The following is a 27,500-nucleotide window of genomic DNA, read 5'->3' as shown; positions in this document are numbered from 1 at the left end:
ACCAATGAACATATAGACATATCCGAGATAACTGTTTCATATACGAGTATTATCTTATATACAGGTATGTGCTCCCAGATGGATCAACCAGCTTTATGGTACTTACTACATGAACGGCGCCTGCTATTGGATGAATTCATCTCTTCCTAATGGACCTGCACATAAGAAATTGCCCTTAATTAAGCCTGGTAAGGAAAGCACTATAGAAAACTGCAATTAAGTTCTTGTTCCTCCACCGAGAAAATCATCAGTACGGTTACCCAACTTCTGAGTTATAGCTTTGGAAAACCTCTGCAATGAGGTACTGTTAAAAGTTATCGTAAATAGAACCCTGTCACCCTTCTTGTTTGTAAAACAAAACCCAAATTATAATAACTGACAGTTTTTAGAAGCAAATACTAAATTCCTTATAGCAACGATTTGTTAGTTTTGATAAAAGTCGTTTTCTTGGTGATAACCCTATTGTGTTTATATCTAGACTGCCCGGTAAGTACACCAAAGAAATTCAGTGCTGTAACAATCAGAGAATCAGTGTCTTGACAATTGGACTCTCAATAACAGGTTGTCCAGAAAAGAGCAAGTATGGAGATCTGACAATCAAAATTCGAGGCAGATATCCTGAGACTGACACGTAGAAATCCAATGTTGATTTGGTGTCTTGGCAATCAGAAATTCTGTCCCTTAACAATGAATCTCATTTTTGTTTCGGTAAGCCCGTAGCCTACGCGCACCCTGCCCAAAAGGTGCACTCTTCCTCCCTAGGGTATCTGCGTCAAAAGTTCGAAAAATAATGATTGAAATATTTCTTTTAAACATTTTGTTATCGCCTACATATCATGTTGCCCCTACAAATATTCAACAGTCATAGAATTACAATAAACTATCGCTAATTAGTATTTACCGCATGTATTCCACATTTTACTGTAATTTGTGAAATTTAAAAATGTGCAGCCTTGTAACCTATGCTCAAAATTCTTTTACAGAGGACATAGCAAGAGGTTTTGAAGGAAATAAATATTTCTATTTCGCCTACGCTCAGGCTGGGATGTCTCTCCATTTAGCTGACGACCCTTCAGAAATGATCATTGGAGCTCCTGGTGTTTTCAATTGGAGAGGTAATTTCATGCAAATTTTAGCAGCTCCAATTTCAGCCTTCAGACTACAGGGTTTCAGTATGAGAAGCTTACTATTACAGTTACCATTATTATCTTTTTTTTTTATTGCCAGGTGTTAGGGTTTTTGGAGAAACTGGAATATAACATTTGAGGGAAAGGGAACCAATTTGAGAATAAATGCTCAACCTTGACAGATATTGTTGTCTTCCAGATAGTCTTATCATTATCATTATCATTATTGGATATTACAGCTTGAAAAGAACATGCAGCCAACGCAAAACCATAGAAAAAAATAGCCAAGGCTGGTGAAGTGAAAAAGTACAAGAAAGATATTTTCCATCAATAAAAGAAATATTTAAAACCGAAAAATATGCATTTCTACCCATACGTTTATTTCAGTCGATTACATTGGAGGCTTTCTATTCAAGAAAATGGATTCTTTGGGAGATTTTCTGTTCCAAAATGAATTACTCTGGGGATTTCCTAAGTAAGGAAATGGATTAATTTCCGGATATCCTCCTCATGAATGGGATTACTGCATAGCGTGGTGTTTTTTGTTTCCTCAGTTTCCTACTGAGCTCTTGTTTTAGTTTTTGCATAAGGAATTTCCAGTACTAAAGAAATGAAGTAAAGAATGTTTATTTGCGTAGCACAGGTCAAACACCTGACTGACCAAATAAAAATGTTCAAACTAAGTTTATTCTAGGCCCATGTATGCCACCTATACCTTTTCCCCTTTACTATCAAACTTCTCAAACAACTGATTTATATCTTATGCGTCTCACCTTCTCCGTCGATATCTTATCTTAGTTGCAACATCCTATGTAAACTAGATACTGTTATCTTAATAAATCTAGATACGGTGTGTATCCGCATATCTTTTTTTTCCATATTTAACAAAGATGGTCTAGGAGAAACAAAGTCAATGTTCAGACGTGTCGCCAAAACCAGGGGCAACCTTCCTTGCTAATGCTCCTAATATAAGTATATAGAAAAGAGGTATCTTGGTCTGAGTTTTGGGTCGAGCCATGTTTTCTTGACACCCTCTATTATTCTTACAATCACCTGTATTATCTTTCCTGTGTGCAACAAAACAAAACAACAGTCCTCTCCCATTCCTCTGGAGCATATTCCCATTTCAGATATACCTTAAACAACCCGTTCAGCACCTCCGTTACACAGTTTACGCCAAATTTCATCATCTCACTTTGTGACCTCATCAACTGTTGGCAGTTTGTGACCTCATCAACTGCTGATGCCTTTCAGTTCTACATCTAAACTGCCCCTATCACATCCTTAACGCTCACTTCCAAAAGCACTCTCAAATTGACCCTAACCCATTCCATTCTTGCATCAGTCAAATCTGTCTTGGGTACATCCTTTACATTTAATGATGTTCATAAGTCACTACTTGCCTTTTACTCTTTTTATTTGTCATAGGGGTGGCTCCAAGCGGATACCTTTCATTATCAGCATTCATTCCAGCCTTTGGGTTGCTAGGACAAAGCCTGTGTTCAAAATATGGTCACGTGGTGACTTCTTTGTCAGATACCGTATAGACAAATTACTGGACCCCTAGCTGTAGCTTATAAGGTTATATATATATAGTATATATATATATATATATATATATATATATATATATATATATATATATATATATATATATATATATATATATATATTTATATACATATATACTTTTCGATTTCTTTACTCTTTTTGGATATCTATTCATCGCAAAGCCTAAGATCCAAATGAAAAAAACAAATGAAGAAATTTTGATTCGCCTGGCAGGATTCGAACCCATCATTCCCTCATTTTCAGTAGCAAACATTTCCAAAAAAGTGTGAAGAAATCGAGAAGCTACGAGGTCATTATGGCTATCCCAAATGCCTATATATGTGGTAAAAACGTGATTAATCAACTCATTATATACATACATACATATACAGTATATATGCATGTATATATATACTTGTATATATATATATATATATATATATATATATATATATATATATATATATATATATATATATATATATATATGTATGTATGTATGTATGTATGTATGTACATGCGTTTTATTAGTTTCTGTTCAACCGCGTTTAGTTTTCGACGCTCATTTATGAGCTAGTTCAGTTGTCTCATACAGGATGTCCTGCTGCCCATGTGAGCTCGCTTTATCTCTGTCTCGCACGATGGTGAAAGCTTTTGTCTCAGGAGAGGATGTGAATCGAGGCAGGATTGTAAAAAAAAAAAAAAAAAAAAAAAAAAACTGCGTTTTTAAATTTTGTATGATTAATGAAGAGTATGACGTCGCCTAAGTACATGTAAAATAACCACCAATTTTGAATAACAGTTGCAAATAATAGCAGACCTAAGAGCATAAGAAGTATAATAAAATACAATCGGAATTATAAAAGCGTAAACTATCAATAAATAAATAGCGATGTTTTTCACTAACCACGCTAAATTTTGTAAACTGATTATAACATCGATTAATTAATAATTGCTTAAAGTTAATTGTTTATGTAACAGGGCTAATATTACCGATTAAGATTAAATGTTTATATAACAGGATATCGAATAGTATTCTTTAGCTTTTTCGTCCACCTTGAATAACTCACAATTTCAATGAAGCAGACTTGACATGAAAATAAACTCCTTTTTTTTGTATAGAATATTAGTTCTGACCTCCTATTTGGGTGGTTTTGGGAGGTTGGGGGAAAGGTGAAAGGAAGGTTTGATGCATTAGTCTGCATTCTCATTTTAGAAGACTTTTCCTCTCTTGCTCATAAGTGAAAGAAAACAAATTATTTTGATACCCTTTCAGTGTCAGGATGTCTTCTTGCCTCACGAAGTCCAAAGATTGCAACGTATATATTCGAACCAACGGTATCTAATAAAATAGAAATGTGAAGGAAAATTATTTGTATTTCTTAGAATTCTTCTGGCCTAAAAACTGTCTGAACATCGCGTTGAAGGACTTTTTTGTTTTGTTTTGTTTAGGGAGTAATCATTCAAAGTACTTCAACAACTGCCTGGGCAGGAATCAATAATTGCTGCCTAGCATTTTATTATTTTTTTCTGTGATTACCATTGATATTGCCCGCGTCACTGAAGAAAATGTGTAAGTCAAATAATGTTCCATTCTTGGTACATTATCCTAAATTACAGAGTATAAATAGTTAATTACACTCAAATGCCTAAAACTAGAGTAACGATAGCACGTGTAAGTATACCCCACAAATACCTCTCAGACTCTGACCAGGTACGAGCTTGCTGGAGTCGCCGATGGCCAATGCATTCTGTTCACGTTTTCCATAGGGTCGGTTGTTCGCCTGAGAGATGCCAATAATGAGCCTTCCCGTCGACAACGTCGACAAGCAAGACCTAGCAACGGCATCGAAGAATCTCAAATGTTCTCGACCGTCGATGTTTTCAATCCTTTCAACGTGAGGGAAATAGACAGCTTCAGTCTCAATGGATTCTCTGTCACCTCTGGGCATTTTTTCAAAGAAGGGGAACGCCTGTACGCGAGCGGTGCCCCGCGAAGTGCGTCTTCTTTTGGTAAGGTGAGAGTCCTCAAGTTTCTCTGTAGGAACAAAGCCTTAATGTTTTGTTAGCATTCTCACCCTGGCTACTTTTAAAGTGGAAAACTGAAAGTATAGGTGTGTTATCATATGAATTTTGTCGCTAATGAACCAAAAAAATATCAATTTTGATGCAGTTCCAATTTCAGTACAGAAGCTCGCTTCTCATTTGAAACAAATTACCTTGTTGTCTCCTTCTCCTTATTGTGTTTAAATTACACTTTAGCAACTGAAATGTCTTCTTGAACGATACCTGTCATTTAACTGGTTTACATAAGAATAATAAATTCCATGCCTCCAGGTTCTCATCTTCGCCTTCCCGAAGCCTGGGAGCGAGGCTTTGGATGTGAGGAAGGTCCTGAAGGGTTCACAAGTTGGGGAGAACTTTGGAACAGCTCTTGTCTCAGCTGATGTCAATGGAGACGGCCTTAGTGACCTCATTGTGGGATGCCCAGTATATTTTGAGGGCCGCGACCCTGGGATGGGGAGGATTGAAATTTTTCTTGGCACAGGGGTAAGTTTGGAAGTATTGAATTTTTCATTTTATTTATACAGACACATGCTGTCTCGCTGACCCGAAATTCTCAGTCTGTTTTGTTTTTATTTTTACCTTTTTCTTGTATAAACCCTTTGAAAAAATGTAGCTTGGAACTTCAAAGTTAGCTGATAAGCCTAAATTTTGAACAAAGGCTGGGAAAAATAGGTACCAATTCCCCTTTGGCTCATAAACTTTTGATCTTAAAGTTTACGCAGAAGCCGTACTTTTAAAAGAAAAAGCACACATCTTTCCAGTCAGTAAAGTAATTTGAGAACCACATGATAAGGAACCTTATCATGCATTCACAAGGAAAAATGTCAGCACCCAGATAGAACTTTTAAGAAGAAAAATTAATCAGTTCAAATTCCTTAAAGAATTACTGACAACAAAAGTATATTTGTGCTCAGTACTATTCCAATTATTAACAGTGGTAGCCTCAAACGGTAAAGGTTTGTAAACCTTTGAGGGAAGTCTTGGGATAAAGACAAGTTTAAATTCACAGATGTAAGCTATATGTTACTAATACTTCTCACCTACTGCTTTCATTTGGACAGGGGATATGTATATTTACCATCTAAATATTGGCTTTAGCTTTATTGGAATTAGGTTTTTGTTGATATTAAACTATGTGATAACCCTCCTATGCATATCATTCAGTCAATAATTTCTTCCAGACTAGGAACATGAAGAGTGCTGGCAGCCGCTTTGGCTCTCGTTTGCCCTCAGCTCTTTTCGGCACCACTCTCACAACACTCGGAGACTTGAATCGCGATTCCTTTGAAGGTAAGCTAAGGGACTAGAGGAGAGTGAGTCGCGTTTTCCCAGTTAAACTGCCTTGTGACTTTCTCTCAAATGAGTCCCCTACCTATACAAGGCTTGATATTCAGGGTCAAAAACATCATCGAGTATGTTATTGCAAGTCTTGTTATTAATGTAAACTATGTTGGGGTGAGGAACTCTTACCATGGAGATTTTATCTCCTTTGCTAACAATGATCTGATAGGAAGTTTCCAAACGTACATCATCGTCCTGTTTCAAAAAGCAATTATCAGCTTTACAAAGATGTTACATAGAACTCTTTTCCTTTATATTCATTATGAAGTACCACTAAATTTAATGGCTCTTTCATATATTGCCACCAACAACGCCTTCCTCTTCTTTCTCATGGTAGATGTGGCAGTCGGAGCTCCATGGGAAAATGATGGTTCTGGAGCTGTCTATGTCTACCTAGGGGCAGAAGATGGTCTTCGTGAGGGCTTTTCGCAACGTTTTTCCCCTAAAGATTTCCCTAACCGGGAGCCACTCCGAGGATTTGGCATGGGCATTTCCAGGGGAACCGACGTAGATGACAATGGCTACCCTGGTAATGTGAATTACCCCTTAATTATCATTCATACATATGTATTTGAAGGGCATCTTTTCCTCTCTGTTATATTAATTTCAGTTGACAGTTATTTCCATAAAGCCCCATCTACCGAAGATGTTAAGTAAAAATTTACATTTTTGAAGGAAAGTTGCTTGAATTAAAACCTTTAGGAACGATTTGCATATTTAATTTATCAAAGCATAAACAGAGCGTTCACTGAATTCTGTAATTAATCTTTTAATAGGCTTTTCTGTATGAGCACCAATAATAAGCATACTTTTACAGATCTGGCAATTGGGAGCTTCTTATCTAGCAATGCGGTCGTGTTAAAATCTAGAAGTGTAGCAACGCTTAACGGGTCTCTGAGCTCCAACCCATCTGCTTTTCCTGAGGACGCCACAGAGTTTAAACTAACTGCCTGCATTACGTATGGCGGCTACAATGTCCCTCAAGTTGCTGGTAAGTGAGGACTAAATGGGTATTTAATGGATGTCCTACTGTACCAAAAAGATTTTTGGAACATTATCCAGAATTTCACTTGTTTTCTTCACTTTTTTATGTATACAGTTGACAGGTCCTAAAATGAAAAATGAACTTACCAAACAAAGGAAACTACAGTGCATTCCCTTCTTGGTGAATATATATCGGGCAGGATGTAATTATCAATGGACCTGCCTGCATCATTATATAAAGAAATTCCAAGAATTATATATATACATACACATACACACACACATATATGTATGTATGTATATATATATATATACATACACATACACACACACATATATATATATAAATATATATATATACAGGTATATATATATATTATGTCCACTCGTCAATTATTTGATAGATTAAGCATCAAGCTATGAAATCCATAAGCATGGTAGACTATCCATATTTACTTTCATTGTTGTTAAATTTCATTTGCGACTGCACCAGTACATTTTAACCTCATTTTCACTGTCAGTTGTTTGGGATAATCATAGATTTTGTATCAGGAAATTATTGGTTTTCTTATGATCTACTATGTGCTTGTGATATATATGTGAACGAAAGTTCAATCATAATTTACGATTAAAAGTTATCACTATATCACATATTACTTCACACTACTAGATCACATGGGTCTTCTCACGTCCAATAAAGTGCAGCTTGTCATTTGCAAAAAAATTCCAAATATCAAACTCTACATTTACAGAGGAATATAGGTTAATGATTCTACTGTTTACTTTCTGTTCTGCTAGTAATATAAGCCGCCAATTGGTTGGAGCTATCACCTGTGTCATTTTCTCTCTTTTAGTTGCAAATTATTCTTTCATTATGTAACCAAAGAGCAATAGTGAGCATGTGCCACATTTCAACCACAATGACAGTGAAACATGATATATATATATATATATATATATATATATATATATATATATATATATATATATATATATATATATATATACATACACACACATATATATATATAAATATATATATATATATATATATATATATATATATATATATATATATATATATATATATATATATATATATATATATATATATATATATATATATATATATATATATATATATATATATACTGTATATATATTATATATTATATATATATATATATATATATTTTTTTAAGTATGAGCTGTCTGTTCAGTTACGTTTGTACGAGTAATTCATTGTAAAACATCTCAGTAAACTAATATTTTTGATTGTTTTTTTGGTTAACGTTTTATCATGTTTGACTCGTGTCAGCACGGTCAAGGTTTAGACCTTGAGTAGGGTTGAACAAAGCCTTAGCCTGAACTGAATTTCCAGCGGTAAATCTTAAGATACAGGTCTTATCCCATTTATCAATAGATTGGACTGATTTCTTTATTTTGATTACTCCTGCATGATAAGGCGTCACAAATTTGAAGAAATTGAGTTCTAAAGTTTTAACATAATTTACCCTGGCTTTTCTAGCATTTACACTGTTTGTGGTAAGAGCACCTTTTCAAGCTATAGGCCTTCTTTTACGTAATAAAATGATCTCGTCCCAGATGAAAAACATAAATTTCAAAGATTTTAAAACTTTAAGTTTTTCTGGTATTTGTTAAATCAGGGCAAAACAAATTTAACAAATACCTCTATTGTTAATCGCCTTCCCAAATACGTTAACGTAATGCATTTATTTTGCCAGAAGACGTTCTTTACAATTCATTACATAAATAATTATAGTTCTTCATATTTAAATGAAATTTTCAATCAACCCTCGGTGAGCGAGTGCTCTGTAATATAAGTTTGACTGCCTTGTTATATGCGTAGTGTATTTGATATTTTTCATCTCTCTCTCTCTCTCTCTCTCTCTCTCTCTCTCTCTCTCTCTCTCTCTCTCTCTCTCTAGGTTTGCTATACTCTTCTCATATTATTCTTCAAAATCGCTTTAGTTATTTGATTATCTATGTATCTGTTTTGTTTTCTTATCAAGACATCCAAGGACAGATCGCGTTAGACGACAAGCAGATGTTTTCCAGAGCTACTTTCAAGGAGACTGGCAGTTCAACGATAAACATTACCATCAAGCACGACGCTCGCGAAGGAACAACGAATTGTTTAGACTTTGACGCAAATGTGGAGGTAAGCAAGTTGAGGATTCACATTCCTCTTGCGAAAATGTGCCGTACAAAGATAAACGTAGAATGCCTAAGGATGAAAATCAGGATAAATACAAGTTTACAATATCTTCTGGGATGGTTTGTACTCTCATGCGGGTCCCAATTCCGGATATAAGAAAAGAAAAGAGGTGAGGGAGGCGTTAGTAAACCCTGTACCTCGTGAGAGAGCCAAGCGTTACGAAACTTGCGGTAAATCACAGAGGCTTGTTGAAATTGGCAATGGGTTCAGTGGTTCTCAAACTTTTTAGGCCTATGCACCCTTTCACCATAAGTCAGCACGTCATTCCCGCCCCCCGGCCGCTCCTTTCCAAACTTGTCTTCCTTAAGAGGTGCATTGCAAAATATACAACAAAATACTAACAAAACACACAAGTTAGCGGAATGAAAGCCCAGCGTGACCTCTCAGTGGTGCGGACCGATACATAATGCGTTTTATGCGGTCCTAGAGCCAGTTTGAGCCTGCCAATCTGTGGTTACAATTCCCCCCAGAAACTCTGAAATTCCCCCCTGGTTGAGAACCACTGGGTTGGAATAAAGTCTGAAACACAGTGAACGAGTTCAAGAGTTGTTATGCTAGGCGCAGATTGGACAGAACTCAGATGGCACTACATGTTAGTCAGAAACTCATAGAAAAAAAAAAAGTTCAAAATTGCTGTACATCGACATCAAAACTTAAACTAAGGGTGCAAAGAGGCAATTATGTGGAAAATGTTTCAAACTTAAGGGAGAGCTGAGAGAAATCTAAAGATAATTTAGCACACTAGGACCTTTCAAAGTCTAGAACAGGTTAAAGGAAAGTAAGGTACGATCTTTTGAAGATCATAACGATGTCAACGAGATTTTACAAAAGGGTTTAATATTTTCTCCCGGCACAATAATCTGAACTTTTATCATTTCATTTCCTAGTCTTGACATTTGCAAATCATCAGAAAGAACATCAGCATGTCACTAACACACCTTTTTCTCCAGATCAAGAAACTTGACCCAATGCGACCTTTGAGCATAAGAATGGACTATTGGCTCTTAGATACTCCCGGAAAAAGAATGAGTAAGTATGAAACATTGTTTGTGAACTTCTGTGAATCTTAACAACCTGGACGTTCAGAAATTCTAAACTTGGCCTGGGGCGTGTGTGTGTATGCACTATGAGCGAGAGACAAATACTGAAAATGGTCTGACGCTGTCAAGCCTGCCGTCTACTCACAAAATGGGAGCTCATAGTAGTGAAATTTAATCCTCTAATACACAGTTACTACAAGTTTTCAGTCCCTTCTTCCATAAAAGTCACTGATTCTGTTTGACGGAAACGTAAGTGAACCCCTGTTTTCTATCTAGATCTCGGTTGTTCAAATTAAAACCTTTCTTGGATAGAGTACTGAAGTTCACAGTACATAGTACATTCAAGCTGTTTTCTTTAGTATAGGATTAAAGCTTCATGTTGACCCTATCTAACCAAATTTTCAATAATGATATTGCTCTCAATTTTGGGGTTCCTAACTTTTTGTTACGATCCTCGACGGACTCATTCAAATGTAATCCGTCTGATCAACGATACTGCCATGACACGTTCTCTTGATCTTCTTTTTGCTGCTAAGTCTCTTTTCTGTCTTTTCTACGATTTTTACACTTTTCCGTCCAGTTAAAGGAAAATCCATCTTCTCAGAATTTCTTCTTTCACTCATCTGGCCATGCCTTCCCACATTTACTTTGTGGAAATCATTATCATTATATTGCATGACTCTGTTACTGTTTCTTACCTTTAACTGCAAAGCTTTGAAATTCTTTTCACTCACCTAATATTCAAGACAATTATAACTTCCCCTTTGAGAAGGGGCTGTGTTGTTTTGTTCATTAAGCCTCAATGTATTTCTATCCATTTTCTATCATTTGTTTCAACCGAGAAGGAACTGGCTGAGGGCGTCAGGTTATCCTTCCCGTAGTCGTTTGAATGAATAAAAATAAGAAAGGACAGCAGACAACAAACAATAAAATTATTTACCTTCCATCACTGTTCCCATATCGAAGCGTATGCGTTCCTTAACTTCCCTGGATTCCTTCCAGGCCTTGCCAAGACGGATCCAGCAGGGGTTAGGAGTTCCAGACTGGTGGTGGGCGTCGAGACCGACTGCGACGCGGACGGAAATGCCACCTGTTTGACAAACATGACCATCAGAGCTGCTTTTGTTAATTACAAGTAAGGTTTGTGGAGATGTCTGACGAAATTAGGATCACGGATGCTTAGATGAAAGAAATTCAAAAGTAAATTTTCTTCATCTGAGCAACGATGAGGTGTAATTGAATATTTCGTCTCACTAGATCCAGAAATAGCCTATGATTCAGGTGTTAGGGTTTCATGTTGAGTTCATCAGTTTACCTAAAATCTCCACATTTGGCCTCTGCATTACAGAAATTTTTGCTTAATATGGTATACCTCGCTCTTAGCTCAAATTTTATAGTTAAAGCTAATGGACAACCGGTTCCCAAGAACGTTTATGAACAAAAATTCCACATGCAACTATTAAGAAAAACTATGCACTGCTAAACAACAAGCCAAATAAAATCACACAAAAAAAGAGGCCGTAAAAAGGTGTTCATGACTGCAAAATGTAAACAAAATGGAAAATGAATAAGACGCTTAGGTTTACTGTGTTCACTAAAATACCAAAGAAAATAAAGTTATGTAAATTGTCAACTGATTCTAAACTTCTACTCATTATATAAATATATGTCATTCATTTTATTTTTTTACTTTGATTTCATATGTTAAATAGAGCATAACTCGGGATGGTAAAATCGCACTGTACTGAATGAGATGTATGGCATCGTCTTTTTGAGAAAAATTATATCTAAAAAAATCTATAACTTGTTTTGACCTCGTTCCCCGTCTTTAAAATATTAAGTACAGAGTTTGTGACGCAGAAGTGCCAGGATCTCTGTTGAGAATTGCTTCCTTTTTAAAGAATTTGGTGAAAAAAAAAGTCTTTTAGAGGCATCACAGATTTTTCAAAACTGAGAGGCATATGCATTATAAGCTTATCTTGATGTTAGGATGCAGTCTATTTAAAGGATTGCGTTTTTCTTTATACCACTGTCCTTTGGTTCTTGCAACCTTCCACGTTTAAGTATTTAAATGACACAGTATTAATTGAACAGATCCTTTACTCTAAACAAAGTAATAATCCTTTTTTATCATAAGTTGCAATTTCAATTTCAGAGGGGACCAGAAGTATCCTATCGGCAGCAAGGAGAGTCCTGTCATAGAAATAGCTGTCGAGAACTTCGGAGAGTCAGTTTTCTTCCCTAACGTCACGGTGGAGGTGGCCCCGCCCTTCGCCCTCTTCATACCCACCTCCCACAGCTGTGAATTCCCCGACAAAGCGAAGCGACGGTCACTTGTCTGTCAGATGAGGAATCCAATCAAAAAGGGCGATAAGGTCGGTAATTACTGTTTATTATTATTATTATTATTATATTTTGTTTTTGGTCTATCACGGTCATCCTATTCGACTGGGTGGTTTTTATAGTGTGAGGTTCCGGGTTGCATCCTGCCTCCTTGGGAGTCCATCACTTTTCTTACTATATGCGCTGTTTCTAGTAGCACACTTTTCTGCATGGGTCCTGGAGCTTTTTCAGCATCTAGTTTTTCCAGATTCCTTCTCAGGGATCTTGGGATCGTGCCTAGTGTTCCTATAATTATGGGTACAGTTTCCACTGGCATATTCCATATCCTTCTCATTTCGATTTTCAGGTCTTGATACTTATCAGTTTTTTCTCTTTCTTTCTCATATACTCTGGTGTCCCATGCTATAGCGACATCAGCAAGTGATACTTTCTTCTTGATTTTGTCAATTAACGTCACGTCTGGTCTATTGTCACGTATCACCCTGTCTGTTCTGGAACCATAGTCCCAGAGGATCTTTGCCTGATCGTTTTCTATCACTCCCCAGGTTGGTGTTCGTACCACTTATTATTGCAAGCTAGTTGGTGTTATTATTATTGTTATTATTATTATTATTATTATTATTATTATTATTATTATTATTATTATTATTCTCATAATAGCACGAGTCACTAAAATGATGAAGAAATCCACAGTGTGTAAATTTATAAATTTATACCGAATATATATATATATATATATATATATATATATATATATATATATATATATATATATATATATATATATATATATATATATATACAACGATAGTTGAGAACCTGCTCGATTCTCCTTCTCAGTCTCATTGAGGAAGATCGATCAGGTTCTCGAAAACTCTCGTTGTATATACATTTTTACCAAATATTTACACTTACACTACTGTGGATTTCTTCTCCATTGTTATTATTATTATGAAACCAGACCAAAGGCTGTTAGCGACAGGGAAGATTTTTCTTGGATAAAATAGGTTGGACCAGGTTCTTTCAAACTCTAAACAATAATGTTTCAACACCAGCAATTGAAATATGGGAAATGAACATAAAAAGAAACTCTCACAACACTACAGCACATTTATTCACAACCTTATTTACGAAAAATGAAATGTTGTTTCCCCTTTGCTCTCATTCAGCGTAACGCCAAACAAAACAAATCTAAGTAGTTATAGATAGGGGAAACAGGTTGCAAGGTAGAGCAATCTTAATACTTAAATAGTTAGTTGGTGAGTTATCCTTCGTGGCTGGGGTTTTAGCTGAAGAGATGATGCTGGCACGATGACCTCGGGCTTGAAGGCGTCGCAGATTTATTTGTGTAAAGGAAATTTGGAATTTTTTTTTTATTAAACCCGTAGAAGGCCAAGAGGCTATATCAGTTCATGTAATGTAACACTTCCTCCCGTATTCAAAGTAATTTTAGGATATGGTCGTGACATTTGAAATTTTAAGTGTTGCCTGAAATTCTAAACTGCTGGTCTAACGATGACTTCTTCCTCTTTTAAAGCTATCAATTTCAGCTCCTTTTTGAAGTAAAAATTATATTCACAGGCTTTGCCACTGTAATTAATTTTATTGTAATTCAGACTGTCAATTGATCTGAAAGAATAAAGGAACCAAAAGTAAGGATAAAATTGGTTGGAGTCTTTGCCTTCATAATGACTTCAATTGGCACTTGAGTCTGTATTTAATTTGGAAGATTCAAACGCAGAGGCCATATGTTCTTAGAGATATGTATACCATCTATGCTAAGGATGTATACCTGAAAACAATCACTGTTTATTGTATATTTTATATAAGGCCAATTTGCAAACTTTGCTTCGGAAATTATAAAAAGATTCGTTTACGAAAGATTGAGTCTTGGTTGTAAATAACTGATATAAACGATGAAGAAATGTTGAATACTGAACTGGGTATGAGATAAAAAAAAAAATATGATTGCTGAGTTCAAATGATTACAGTGTAATTTTATAAAATAACAAAGCAACTATTAGGGCTCTCTTAGAATATGATGATAAATACCTTACCACAGTCGTGGGTGTATGTGTATGCCTATGTGAGCGCCAAAATATAGCTGGAGTTGTTCTTTTTAAAATCAGAAAAAAATATTCTTATGTGAATACGAACATTTTCGTCACCTGTGTCGTTTTCTGCAATACAGGTAAGCAAGTCTACGACGCAAATTTTTATCCTAAGGCCCGGGAACTTAAAAGAAAGTTTTTCTCGTTCTTGTGCTGAGTGTGGGGGTTGAATAGGTAAGATACAGCTGTGAAAAAGAACTTTTGTGGAACCTAATATTTTATTAAAAGTTGGGTGTAAAATAATGGTAAGCACGCTCATCAATGGCAATTTTTGTGAATGCTATGTGAATAATTTCTGTCTTTTCCAGCTTTCCAGAAACGGGGTCGAATTTTTCTTTTTGTGTTTTAGGCCCTTCCTTCTGCCTCTCTCTATCCTCACACCCCAGTGGTTGGGAGGGGGATGGGTTTAGGTGAGGGGGTATTTCTCAGGTATTTTCTCAGATCTTGGTTTAATTATTGATTCCAAATGGGGCTACTTTTGGTAGTGTAGGTAAAATTCATGAAATTATGGTAGAGATAAGTAGCAAAGAAGGTTTATGATACGAGGGCAACTATGGACATATTACAAGAGATAGATAGATAGAAAGATAGGTAGATAGATAGATAGAGGGAAGGAGAGAGAGAGAGAGAGAGAGAGAGAGAGAGAGAGAGAGAGAGAGAGAGAGAGAGAGAGAGAGTGGGGGAGATTAGGAAGATTTTAAGTGCTGTCATTACATTGCCAAAATGCTTTAGTGTGAGTTATCCAGTGTCAAACTACCAGGGCAATGCAAAAGTTAACACCTGACGAGAGAGAAACAAACAGACAGACAGACAGACAGAGAATGAACGAAGTAAAATAAGCACTAATAACATTCATAAATGACGTTGCAAAATGTAAGAAACTTTTGCTGGCGCCTTTCTGTGTGAAGTTCCATAACAAATAACTTTTGGGGCTGATCGAACTTACATTTCAGGACATAAAATCGAATAGTTTAGTTTGTACTTAGAAGTAAAATAAACAGAATCGGAGACTGTCCAATTTTCATTCCAAACCACCCCGGCCCCAGTGCAATATTGACTTCCGAGAGGTCCTACCATGAGAGGCGAATTACGTTTTAGCTTTTATTAAAACCTTCCACCCTATGAAGTTAGGCCTTAGAAGTGTATCATAACTGAATGCCTATACGTGTTCTATATCTATAAGGGGCTGCGGGTTGAACTGAAGGGATTATTATGAGAGTGATTTATTATTTTTCACGATTACAGGATGTCCTTCAAGTGTCAATAGATGGAGACAAAGTGAAGGACACGACAGCAAATGAACTGGAGGTTCACATGAAGGCTGCTGGCGAGGGAGTTGAACTAGAACCTGCTGATAATGTTATCACCCAGAAACTTCCGCTTTTGGCCAAAGCTGACCTGGAACTTCGTGGGTAAGGAAATGGATGATAATAAAAAAACCCTTGTGTGTGAAAAAAAAAAACACAACACTTTATATTTGGAGGTTAGTCACAACAGTAAAAGCATCATTATTCACCCTTCACCTTTTTACATAGGTTCTCTCTTTACAATGCTGAATATCATACGCAAAGAAGGAAAACATTTCTCGAAGGATGTTCAGGAATCCTTTAACAGTCGGCCAGTGCAATATGAAATCTACCAGATTTTCAAGGGGGTGATGGCTGCATGTTTAAAGTGAGACCGTTATTAAATCAAATTTCATAGTAATATTGTTTCCAAGTAGAGAGCTTACTTTGAAGTTTTAATCTTTAAGACTTGAAAGGAAAGATGCAAAGACTTTAAGATGGAGTTGCACTTGGCTTTTTTATACCAGCAGCACTACTATCCATTTCAGGGACTGCGAGCCATCGTTTTTCTCAAATATCTTTCAAACTAATTATTTGATCGAAATGGTACTTTGACACAGTGTACAAGACACTTCCCGCTAATTTTTGCTAATATAATGCATTGTCAAATGGTTTTAGTTCAGGCGTTTACTCTTGACTTACATGGTGTTGCCAAGCATCGCCTAACTATGCATTCGAACGTCCTTTATCCCCATCCCGTCCTACCCTCTCCCTTCCCCTCCTCATTCCCTCCTCAACCCACTTTCCTGGCCGCCCAATCTCTGCCCCCTCTTTCCTGTCTATGGGGGATAGAGGACGTTCGATTGCGTAGATCAGTCCTGCTGACTCATGCCACTTTGCCTTTAAAAGTCAAAAGTAAACACCTTACTAACACTATTTGACAATACACTATATTGCCAAAAATTAGCAGGAAGTGTCTTGTACACTGTGTCAAAGTACCATTTCTATCAGTTAATTAGTTTGAAAGATATTTGAGAAAAACGATGACTAGCGGTCCCTGAAATGGATAGTAAGAACCAAATTAACAGCCTGTGCTACACAGTCAGGAAAAATCAAACGCCTCATTACTACAAATTTGGCTGATGACTTATCGTAATCAGCTAGTAAAGATCCGAAAATCAAGACTTACCAATGGAAATGGGTCTACTAGAACACAAGCATAATTACTGTAACGACAGGAATTAACGTATATCCATGGAATTAACTCCAGATTGGATGAGACATGAAGCTAACACCAGAAATAACAAGTAAAAAATGCTCGGCGCAATCGACTTTTCTGTACAGCGTATAAGCGTATAATGCTGTATGAGCCGCGGCCCATGAAACTTTCGCTCACGGCCCGGTAGTGGCCTGTCCTATAGCATTGCCAGACACAAGATCATGGCTAACTTTAACCTTAAATAAAATAAACACTTCCAAAGCTAGAGGGCTGCAATTTAGAATGTTTGATGATTGGAGGGTGGATGATCAACATACCAATTTGTAGCCCTCTAGCCCCAGTAGTTTTTAAGATCTGAGGGCGGACAGAAAAATTGCGGACGGACAGACAAAGCCATCTCAATAGTTTTCTTTTAAAGAAAACTAAAAAACTAAAAAACAATGAAACAAAGTAAATACAATTTTTTGGGGAGCTGACGGTAAATATCCTTAGCTGATATCATTGTAACCTATGATGTGAGCTTCCGCCAGGCACATTAGCTTCAGTGACATTGGCTGAAGATATTTACAATCGGCTTTTGAGAAAGTAAAGACCATACACTGGTATATTTCTTGAAGAACTGAGGTACTGTTATGAAAAATAAAAAAAAACCTAGAGGTCAGTCATCTACACGGGTCCTGGATGAGTAAGGTAGAGGGTTTCTATTCAGGGGTCACTCTGAATAGAAGTTCTGCTTTCAGAGGCCAAAGCTACCATAGGAATGTTGAATGTGTCATTGTGTAGTTTTGCCTCTACTTTTAAAAACAAGTAATAAATGAACCAAAATTTCTTCGGCTCAATAAAGTTTTCTGTACAGTGTATAATGATGTATGAAACTCTCAGCCATGGCCATGAAACTCAGCCGCGACCCATGGAACTTTCAGCCATAGCCTGGTGGTGGCCTGTGCTGTTGTCACTTATAGCGGTGCGAGACGCACGATCATGACTAACTTAAATTTTAAATAAAATAAAAAAGACTGAGGCTAAAGGGTTGTAATTTGGTATGTGTGATGATTGGAGGGTGAATGATCAACATACCAATTTGCAGCCTTCTAGCCTCAGCAGTTTTTAAGCTCTGAAGGGAGGGGGGGGGACAGGCAGACAAAAAGCCATCTCAATAGTTTTCTTTTACAAAAAAAAAAAAAAAAAAACCGAAAGCAGTCTTCAGAAAACATTTTCCTTCACACGTCCGGAAGAATATTAGTGTCTTATACAAAAAGTTAAATTCCAGAGAAGTGTACTTTTTAATATCACTTGTACAAAAATATCCTTTGAAATTTTAGACTCTGGCTACAATAATCCAGAAAAAGGTATTACATGATGTAAAAATTATATCGGAAGCAATAAGGCTGTAGCTTAGGCCAGAGAAACTTGAGGTTAGGGTTGTAAGCAGCAAATACAAGATAACTATTTGGCTTCGATGTGGAATTCTCATTGTCTTGTGGTATGCTCAGTTAACTTTCCTTCGAAAGACTTTAATTATTTTACCCTACATTAGATTCTCAGTTAACTCAGATACATAAAAAGTTTTTTGATACTTTTTCCTGGGCCCACGTCATATTCTTCGAAATACCCTATGCCTCAAAAAGCTGTCTTCTGACAACTGTCTGGAGAACTAATGAACATTGGCAATAACCTCATTTCTTTTTTAATATTTTAATGAATATTTGCGTACATATTTAACTTTCTAAGATGAAATGCTTGAGAAGCTTTGTGTCTCTTCCATTTCGAGGTTAACTGAAGTTACCACCCACCTTGTTTTCCTAAACCGACGCCCTGATTTCAGGTACTCGACGGATGAAAAGGTTTTCTACCGACTGATAGGCGAGAACACGATCAACAAGACCAAGAGCAAATCATCTTTCATCCAGCATTTTACGGTAAGAGACGAGGTTTATCATGTTTTCGTTATTTCTTGATAAGGTTTTGGTTCGTCTCCTAAGGGAAACGACCAGAGCATCGATTGGAAAGCCAGTGAAGCACATGAAATGGCTCTCCTCATAAAGCAAATTTTTTACTTTATTTTATGAACGTTCTTTGTCTGTAGTTCTCATTCTCTTAAGCTTAGTCTCATCTTTTTTAGGGACTGAACGCCCTACTCTAGTCTGTCGTTTTAAGGGGATATTCGTTGTAGCAAATCTGCTATAAAAAAACAATATTTATTCCTTTTCAGTGCATATGAACAGTGCACGATGCCACTTTAAAGCTTAACGTTTTATTTTCAAATGCCGGATCATTTCGGGCTTGTGTCAGTTAAAGTCGGAGAGTTCATTTTAACTGCAGAAATGCCAGATATCCTGCAATTCAAACAGCAATGAAGAACCTGGGAATGACTGTGTCCCTGTGAGAGTGGAGGGTTTTAGTTAACAAAGCATCCCCAGTCACTCAAAGGCATGGCAGTCCATGTAGAATGTCGTAATAGTGCTCAGACGGATATTATGGAGCCTTGAGAGAAAAATTAATAGAAAAAAACTGAGAATAAGCAATTTTCTCTGTAGTTTTCTTGTTTGGTTACTGAGTAACATGTTAACCATTGTTGTAAACCAAATCAGACTTTCATGACAGCATCTTTAATAGGAGACTACAGCAAGCCATTCACGATCAGTAATTACTGAAGGAATTCCTTTGGCAAAAATGATCGTGAATGGGGTTGTTTTGAGGCCTGTGTACAACTGTCAGTTACACTGATGAGAATCAAACTCTGCTTGATTTTGGAGGCGGGGCTAACGCGCACTGAAGGGAACATTGACCGTGAATGGCTACCAGTCAGTTAAGTTATCATCATGGCCAGAGTGTGAGGAATGTTGGTGCAGAGATTTGAGTGAGGTTCATGATGTAAGATGCCGGAAGATAGAGAATTTTGGGGCGAATTTTTTTCAGTTATACAAAGAACAGCCATGCCTTTCAAATTAAGTCAAAACATTATCTGAATAAATATAAAAACGAAGCGTATGGAAAATTAGCAGAAAAACTTAAAGAAAAGTATCCTGATGCAACCACAGACTTAGTGAAGAAAAAATCAACATCTACAGGAGTAATTTCAGAAAGAAGCAAAAAAAGCAACTGATCATAGGTTTCCTCGTCCATTCTTAAATAATTAAGCCAGTCTTGTGGTTCAAATCTCAGTTCTTCCATCAAAATTGTGTGATTTTAAAAGCCAATCCTTACACCATTTTGATTTAGTCTTTCTTCGTTTCTTCAAAGTAGAATGCGCCGCAACAAGCCCTAATCCCATCAACAACTAATTATCACAAAAATAGAGGAAGCCATTTCGATTGTCTAATCACCACGGTAGTCTATCCTACACTGATGAACGCACTGACCGTTAGTGGACGTCCTAGTTCTGACACTGAAGGAATTCCTTCAGTAATTACTGATCGTGAAAATTTAATGATGTTCTAAACATCAAATTGTAGATTCAAATTTTGGTAAGTTCGTTGCATAGGCATATTTTTTTTTCATTCAAAGAGGAAGAGTGGAAAGTGGAGCGCTTTATTCTTAAATTTATATGTATAAGAGAGTGAGCACATGCCTGTTCTCAAAACCTATATGGATCGAGCAAAGAATTGATCTTCTAAAGAGTAAAGTCGGAGTAATACAGTGTATACTGTACACGCCTCAGTCAGTGCAAGTCGATGCACTTACCACATTATTCGTTGTTGTTTAGACTCACTGATATAGCTACTTTCTTCTCGGAACCCTTATATCTTCTCTGTATTTCCCCAATTTTCAATACATTATAATTCTCTTAACCTTCTCGATTAACACGTCTACTTCATATTCCTTGAATTAAAAAAAAAAAAAAGAACAACGGGTAAGAGCCTTTAGTTTCTCATTATGATTTTAGTTGTTTTTCATTAAGACATTTTGCTAGAAATCTCAAATATTAATTACAGATCCTGCCCAAATGATCTGGAAATATGAACATTTGTCGAAAGAATAAACTGTACATTTAAATTCAGTTACAAAATTTCATGCATTTGCATAAAGAAAAATATAGCAAGAAGGTTTTGTTAATTATTTTTTGTATTCAAATTGAAATATGTTTGTTTGGTTAAGGTATGTGTTCTTTGATTATTATCATTTGCAGACTATGACTGCAAATAGTCTTCTGAAGGTAATATGAATGTATACACTTACCTAAAAATAAATAAACGAATTATCGTTGATTGGGCTCCCATCCCACTTTAACCAGATTTCACCTCCCCACACATCATAATGTATCTTTAAATAACACAAGATCAAACGCAATCGATCTAGAAGTCGTAACTGATACCAATTTCTGTCTTTCCTTTTAGGTGATCAAGACGGGACCTACGCCAGTCGAGGATGTCGAGTTGGTGGTGGACTTGCCTGTTAATGTCGATGGGGAAACAATGATTACTCTCTTTTCTCCAGAGGTATAATGACCAACTCTCTCTCTCTCTCCACATTTCTGCCCATGTTAATAGGGAAACACTGGTTTCTCCAGAGGTATAATGATGCAAAGTCCCCCCCCCTCTCTCTCTCTCTCTCTCTCATCCAATGCTTTGTTATTTAAGAGTGATCTCATCTATCTTATCACCCCTAGTGCATCGTCCATAGCAAAACAGTTTCAAGAAACTGATATACTCAAAACTGGTTCATTGCTTTCCATCTAGAATTAGTGTCAACACCATAATTAAACCTGTTTAGCAACGTACCATAGGAAATAGTAACAGAGCAAGATTTCTGTGAATGGTATGAAGGCTAACAAAGAAAATGGCATTATCGTGGAGTTACGCGGGGTCCTATTGAAAGTTGTTCAAATCTTGGTCTTTTGCAAGACTTAAATAAATATATTATAATATTTTCTCTCAATAAGAACAAAAAAATATGACAAAAACGTCATGAATTTGCAAAGCTTTTGAAGGATAATCAGACGACTGCATTCTGTAACATACTTTCTCTCAGGAACTCTTTTTATTTTTTTTTTCTCGGCACAGATAGACACTCAGGACGGCCAATGTAGTGATGAAGGTCTCCTCAGGCCTTTTCAAAGTGGGAGGAATAACGCCGGCCCTAACCGGAGAGTTGGTCTTACAAATACCACGAGGCATAATGCCAATGGTACGGATTTGTCTCCCAGGTAAGAGCTCAATATCAATTTTGCCAGTCTTAGACACGACAGCTATCTATCTGTCAATCTATCTCTTTATCAATCTATGTATTATACATGCAGATATATGTATGTATATATATATACACACACACACACACACACACACACACACATATATATATATATATATATATATATATATATATATATATATATATATATACTGTATATATAACATTCCTCTTTTCTTGTATGCAATAAAAAGTGTTATTATATATATGACCTGATCCTTGGTTATATATACGTCCTACCAGTACAAATGAAACTCGTAAGATACAACTAACACATGTATTTTCCTTAATAGTTACACAGGGCCCTGTTGCTAATATTACACTACTTGTTTATGCAATTATAGTAGGGAGGTACTCTGAGGAGACGCACCCCAACCCGTCGACCACTAAACCCTCACTGATCATTAACTTTTCAAACTGAACTTGTTTAGATCATAGACCTCAGCTGATTGGTCTTTTATAATCGAAAGGAACCAATATGGGTCTTCTAAGTTTGGCACTCATTTGAATTGCCCACGCCAAACCCCAACGATCATTTGGTGTTCAACTAATCAGCAGTATCTGTTCGTTACTCTGTGATCACAAAGACGCACAAACAACTAGCAGATTTTCTGTTATTTTTCAAACATGAATTTCTATTTAGATCAGTTCACCACTCCCCCTAAAGTTATGCGTCTCGCAGGACTCACAACACAATTTTTAAAAATTCTATTTACTTATTTTTTAAATTAGTTTCTAATTATCAAGACAAAATCGCCTAACATATGTTATGAATTTTGCAGAAACAAAAACTAAAACATAAAAATGAAATAAATGATATCAAACAGACGTTATGAATCAAATCAATTGCTATGATTTTTTATATAAAAAAGAGAATTATATAGAATCATGGAATAATTATTTTTAGCTCCAACATTAACAGACACAATTTTCTTAGAATTGAATTGCAATAACCTGTAATTCAAATAATCAAAACAAGGCAAAAACCAGATTACTATCAATCACCAAGACAAAATAATTTTGTAAAAATCACAGAAATTAAATAAAATTAATAAATATCAAATAGACATGAATAAAATCAACCACAAAAAATTAAATAAAAGAACATGAAAAGAAGTACATAGACACATTTATGATGTTTTCTTTTCACAACAGCACATGACACCAATATTTGTAACCTTCGTCTGTATGCACGTTGGGTGCACTATTATTGACCCCCAGACATGCTTGCACATCGTCTTCACTCTCCTCCTCCAAATAGCCAGGCAGTCCCCGGAAAGGGGGTGACTGGCTTATTCAGGTGCCACATCAAGACATCTTCTTTGATGGGATGCATGTGTGATAATTGGTACTCGCTTTGGACACTGGCTTTAATATGCTGGATCACCGCGGTGTCATGTTTAATTTCTTTCACACGATATGGTCCTAAGTAGGCGGACTCGGGTTTATGTTTCCTCAGTTGCAGCCTTTTCAGATAGACTCTGTTCCCTATTTGTATCTTAGACGTTTGCGTGCGGAATCGCTGATCATATTTCGTCTGTTACTTTTTATTGGCCCTCAACAGAAGCGTCTGCGTTGTCTGAAACACTCTTCGGGTCAGGTTACAGAACATCACCTAGTATTGTTTGACACTACATAACGGTAAAGTTCTGGGGTCTATGATCACAGTATATGGCAACGAAGAGTCCTGTCCATACACTAAAAAATACGGGGTATCTCTTATGGAGCCGTTGTACACTATGTTAAGGGCAAGTTCCGCCATTGTTAACATCTCTGCCCACTGATTTGGACTGTGTGCTACTAAAAATTTCAATATATTTGTTACTTCTCTATTATGGGATTCAACTAACCCATTGGCTGAAGGCTGGTCAGATGCGATTGTGAAAATGTTCTATGTTTAACATTTTTGTTAGGTCTTTTATTACCTCGTTAATAAATTCACGTCCATTGTCACTGATTAGCGTACGGGGACAGCCAAACTTCACTATGAGTGAACTAAGGCTCTGGCAACTGATATCGCAGATTTATCCACCATCACATATGTGTGCGTATACCGCATGAATGCATCCACCATCACACACGTACCTTAATTGCCCGTCCCCGGGGGGGAAGGGTCCCACAACACCAATGTGTACTCTTGCAAATTTGATTGGCTCCACTGGCCACATTTGAGCCTTCGGAATAGTAAGTCTATATATGGGTTTTCATGGTATTACAGATGTGGCACTGGGAGATGAATTTTACAATGCGTTTTTTCATCCCTACCCAAAACAAGGATTCCCGTGCCCTCTTGAGGGACCTTTCTTTACCTAAGTCCTGCATAGGGACTTACATGTATCATGTGGATGGTTTTCTCTACCAAAGAGGGAGGAAGGACGAAGTGAGATCTGATAACGCCCGGTCTCTTCTCATACTTACAAAATAAGATATCTCCTTTAAGAAAGAATATATCTTTGGGCACTGTTAGGAAATCGGGAAACTTGTTACTTGCACCCCTTACACAAGCCTTAACCTGTTCAAAACCAGGGTTCGGACTTCTGACCCCTCATCACCTCTTCCACACTCCAACCACACAAATCAATCACACACTCTCTCTCACTCCAAGGGCATCCGCCCGCTGACCCCCCTGGAGGATCAGCTCTCTTGTTCTGACAGCTGGTTCGATTCGCACCTCTTCTCTCTTTCTCTCTCCCTAACTCTTGAGTTACCGAGTTATTCCCGCTTTCTGCATCGGTGCCTCTGAGGCATGCAACTGTTTTTTTCTTCGTTGTTCCTTTCTCTTTGGTGCTCTAGTTGTAATTCCCATTATGGCACTCATGGAGAGAGCATCAGCTACTTAATTTGTTTTCCCTGATATATGTTCAATTACCACAATATCAAACCCTAATAGCTGCTCAATCCAATGAGCCTGGCGAGTGGTTAAATTCCCTTTCTTGAATAAATTTCTCAGTGGGCGATGATCTGTCTTTATTCTGACTTTATGCCCCAGCAAAAAGCAGCGATGTCCCTCCAGCATCCATAGAATCACCTATGCCTCTCTATTGAAGGTACTGTAATTCTTCCCTTCCCTTTTAATGCTCATGATGCAAAACAAATCGGTTTTTCATTCCTGCATCGTCAACTTGAGAAATCATTCCCCCAATAGCTATATTGCTCGTGTTGGTGGCTACTAGAAATGGTCGATCGAACTTTGGATAAGCTAACAGTTCATTACTTGTAAAGTGAAATCTTTAATCCTTGAAAAGCTATTTTTGCCTCCTGTCCCTAATGAAAATCCGACGGTTAACTCAATGGAAAATGGCTTCTTTTGCATTCTTCGGTTGGGGAAATTCTTTAATTGTTGCTACTTTATTTGCACAAGGGTTAAGGCCTTCAGATGTTACGATGTGCCCCAAAAATTCAACTGCTTGCTGAACGAATTTACATTTGGTTAGATTAATTTTTACCATGTCGCTTTAAAGCTTCTAAGAATTCAATAACGTTCTTCTTATGTTCTTCTACTGTAACCCCTATTATGATTATGTCATCTAATTATACAAACACTCCATGCCCTAATAGCGAAGCTAATACGGACATCATAACACGTGAAAAGTGGGCAGGAGCGTTCTTTACTCCAAAAGGAAAGTGATTCTATTCAAGCAATTGATCATTAGCTATAAAGGTTGTCTTTTCTTTGCTACTCTCGTCTATAGGAATTTGATGATAACCTGAATTTAAAACCAAGGTGGTGAAGAATTTACTATCTGACCTTAATCAACAATTCTTCGATTGAAGGCAATGGAAATGCATTGTCTTTTGTGATACTATTCAACTGTCTATAATCAACACATAACCTAAGAGAACCATCCTTCTTTTTAACCATCACGATTGGCGAGGCCCAAGGAGATTCACTTTCTCAAACTGTCCCTTGTTCCCTTGATTTATTAATTTTGTTCTCCACTTTCCACTGATAATAAACTGGAATTCTGTACGGCTTGGATCTTATGGGTGGTTGATCCTCGGTCTCTATAAGAAAAGGAAAATAATTTATTCTGCCTGGGGTTTCGTCGCCAATCTCGATTACATTTTGATAACTTTCTATGATTTCCTTGACAATATTTTAATATGAGTAATAGGGGAGACCCGCCAGCTGTTCGTAGGAGTCTATCCAGACGTTCTTCACCGTGACCCTGGTGTGTGCTACTCAAGGTCGCGAGTGTGTGAGAAGCATCTGCCATTTCACAAGGTTCAAGGTCACAAATTGACCCACTGTCTAATATGATACGCTGGTCGCTAATGTTAATAAATGGCGCATTAACCTCGCCGTGTAGTAGCTCTCTCAGACCCGGAATGATAAAATCTAACCATTTCTGATGGGGCCGGATCATAACTAAGATGCCTTCCGGTTAATTCTGTGCGGGTGTCATGGTGAGAGGACGACAGGGTCTGGGATGGTGCCACATTGCACCCTTTGATCTTAGGGAGACTCTTAGGCACCTCGGTCTCTCCCCTTCTGTGGGGATTCTTTGTCATTTTAAATATACTTTGGTCCCTTCCCGTCTGTGCCAGCTATTATTATTTCGTTCCTAGCCACAAAATCAATTCCTAAAATAACTAAAATTCCTTCTACTTGTAATGCTGGTACTACATAGAAGGTATGTGTCTCTACTCGCCCATTGATGGTTACCTGCTGCTTCACAGTCCTCTGGGTTACCATTTGATGGCCGCCTGCTGTACTTAAAACTAAACCTTTCATAGGCTGCACCGACCCTGTCACTAGGTGTTCTTCTAACAAAGACTTGCGCCAGTGTCGAGCAATGCCCTTTGCTGTCGTTCTCCCACCCATATTTCCACGATGGGCACCTCGACTTCCTTTGTGGATTGAGGGCGGGCGATAGGCTCCTGCATTACCTTCCCTCTGGGCACCCTCGACGTTCGGGTAGGTGCAGCGACAGTTGGTGGAGGGCTGTCCACTACTTCTCGGGGTTTGGTTGTATCCCCTCACTCCCCAACAAGGGGTCCC

General features: G+C 37.2%; 1 protein-coding gene across 2 annotated transcripts in view; it reads left to right on the top strand.

The window, feature by feature from the left end:
- LOC136835043 (integrin alpha-PS3-like) overlaps positions 1–27,500 on the top strand; it is a 52,712-nt gene that overhangs the window by 17,433 nt on the left and 7,779 nt on the right. For both annotated transcript variants that reach the window (XM_067098163.1, XM_067098164.1), the window contains 15 exons: positions 65–188; positions 984–1,115; positions 4,449–4,696; positions 5,016–5,228; positions 5,927–6,035; positions 6,424–6,615; positions 6,904–7,077; positions 9,104–9,252; positions 10,260–10,338; positions 11,352–11,484; positions 12,505–12,724; positions 16,049–16,215; positions 19,134–19,227; positions 21,646–21,747; positions 22,312–22,454. In XM_067098163.1, the coding sequence (XP_066954264.1) occupies positions 65–188; positions 984–1,115; positions 4,449–4,696; positions 5,016–5,228; positions 5,927–6,035; positions 6,424–6,615; positions 6,904–7,077; positions 9,104–9,252; positions 10,260–10,338; positions 11,352–11,484; positions 12,505–12,724; positions 16,049–16,215; positions 19,134–19,227; positions 21,646–21,747; positions 22,312–22,454 (2,279 nt within the window). The remainder of the gene's footprint in view (positions 1–64; positions 189–983; positions 1,116–4,448; positions 4,697–5,015; positions 5,229–5,926; positions 6,036–6,423; positions 6,616–6,903; positions 7,078–9,103; positions 9,253–10,259; positions 10,339–11,351; positions 11,485–12,504; positions 12,725–16,048; positions 16,216–19,133; positions 19,228–21,645; positions 21,748–22,311; positions 22,455–27,500) is intronic.

This window comes from Macrobrachium rosenbergii, chromosome 54 (genome assembly GCF_040412425.1).
Source record: "Macrobrachium rosenbergii isolate ZJJX-2024 chromosome 54, ASM4041242v1, whole genome shotgun sequence".
In the NCBI taxonomy this organism is placed as follows: Eukaryota; Metazoa; Arthropoda; class Malacostraca; order Decapoda; family Palaemonidae; genus Macrobrachium; species Macrobrachium rosenbergii.
This window is presented reverse-complemented; position numbering and strand designations above follow the sequence as displayed.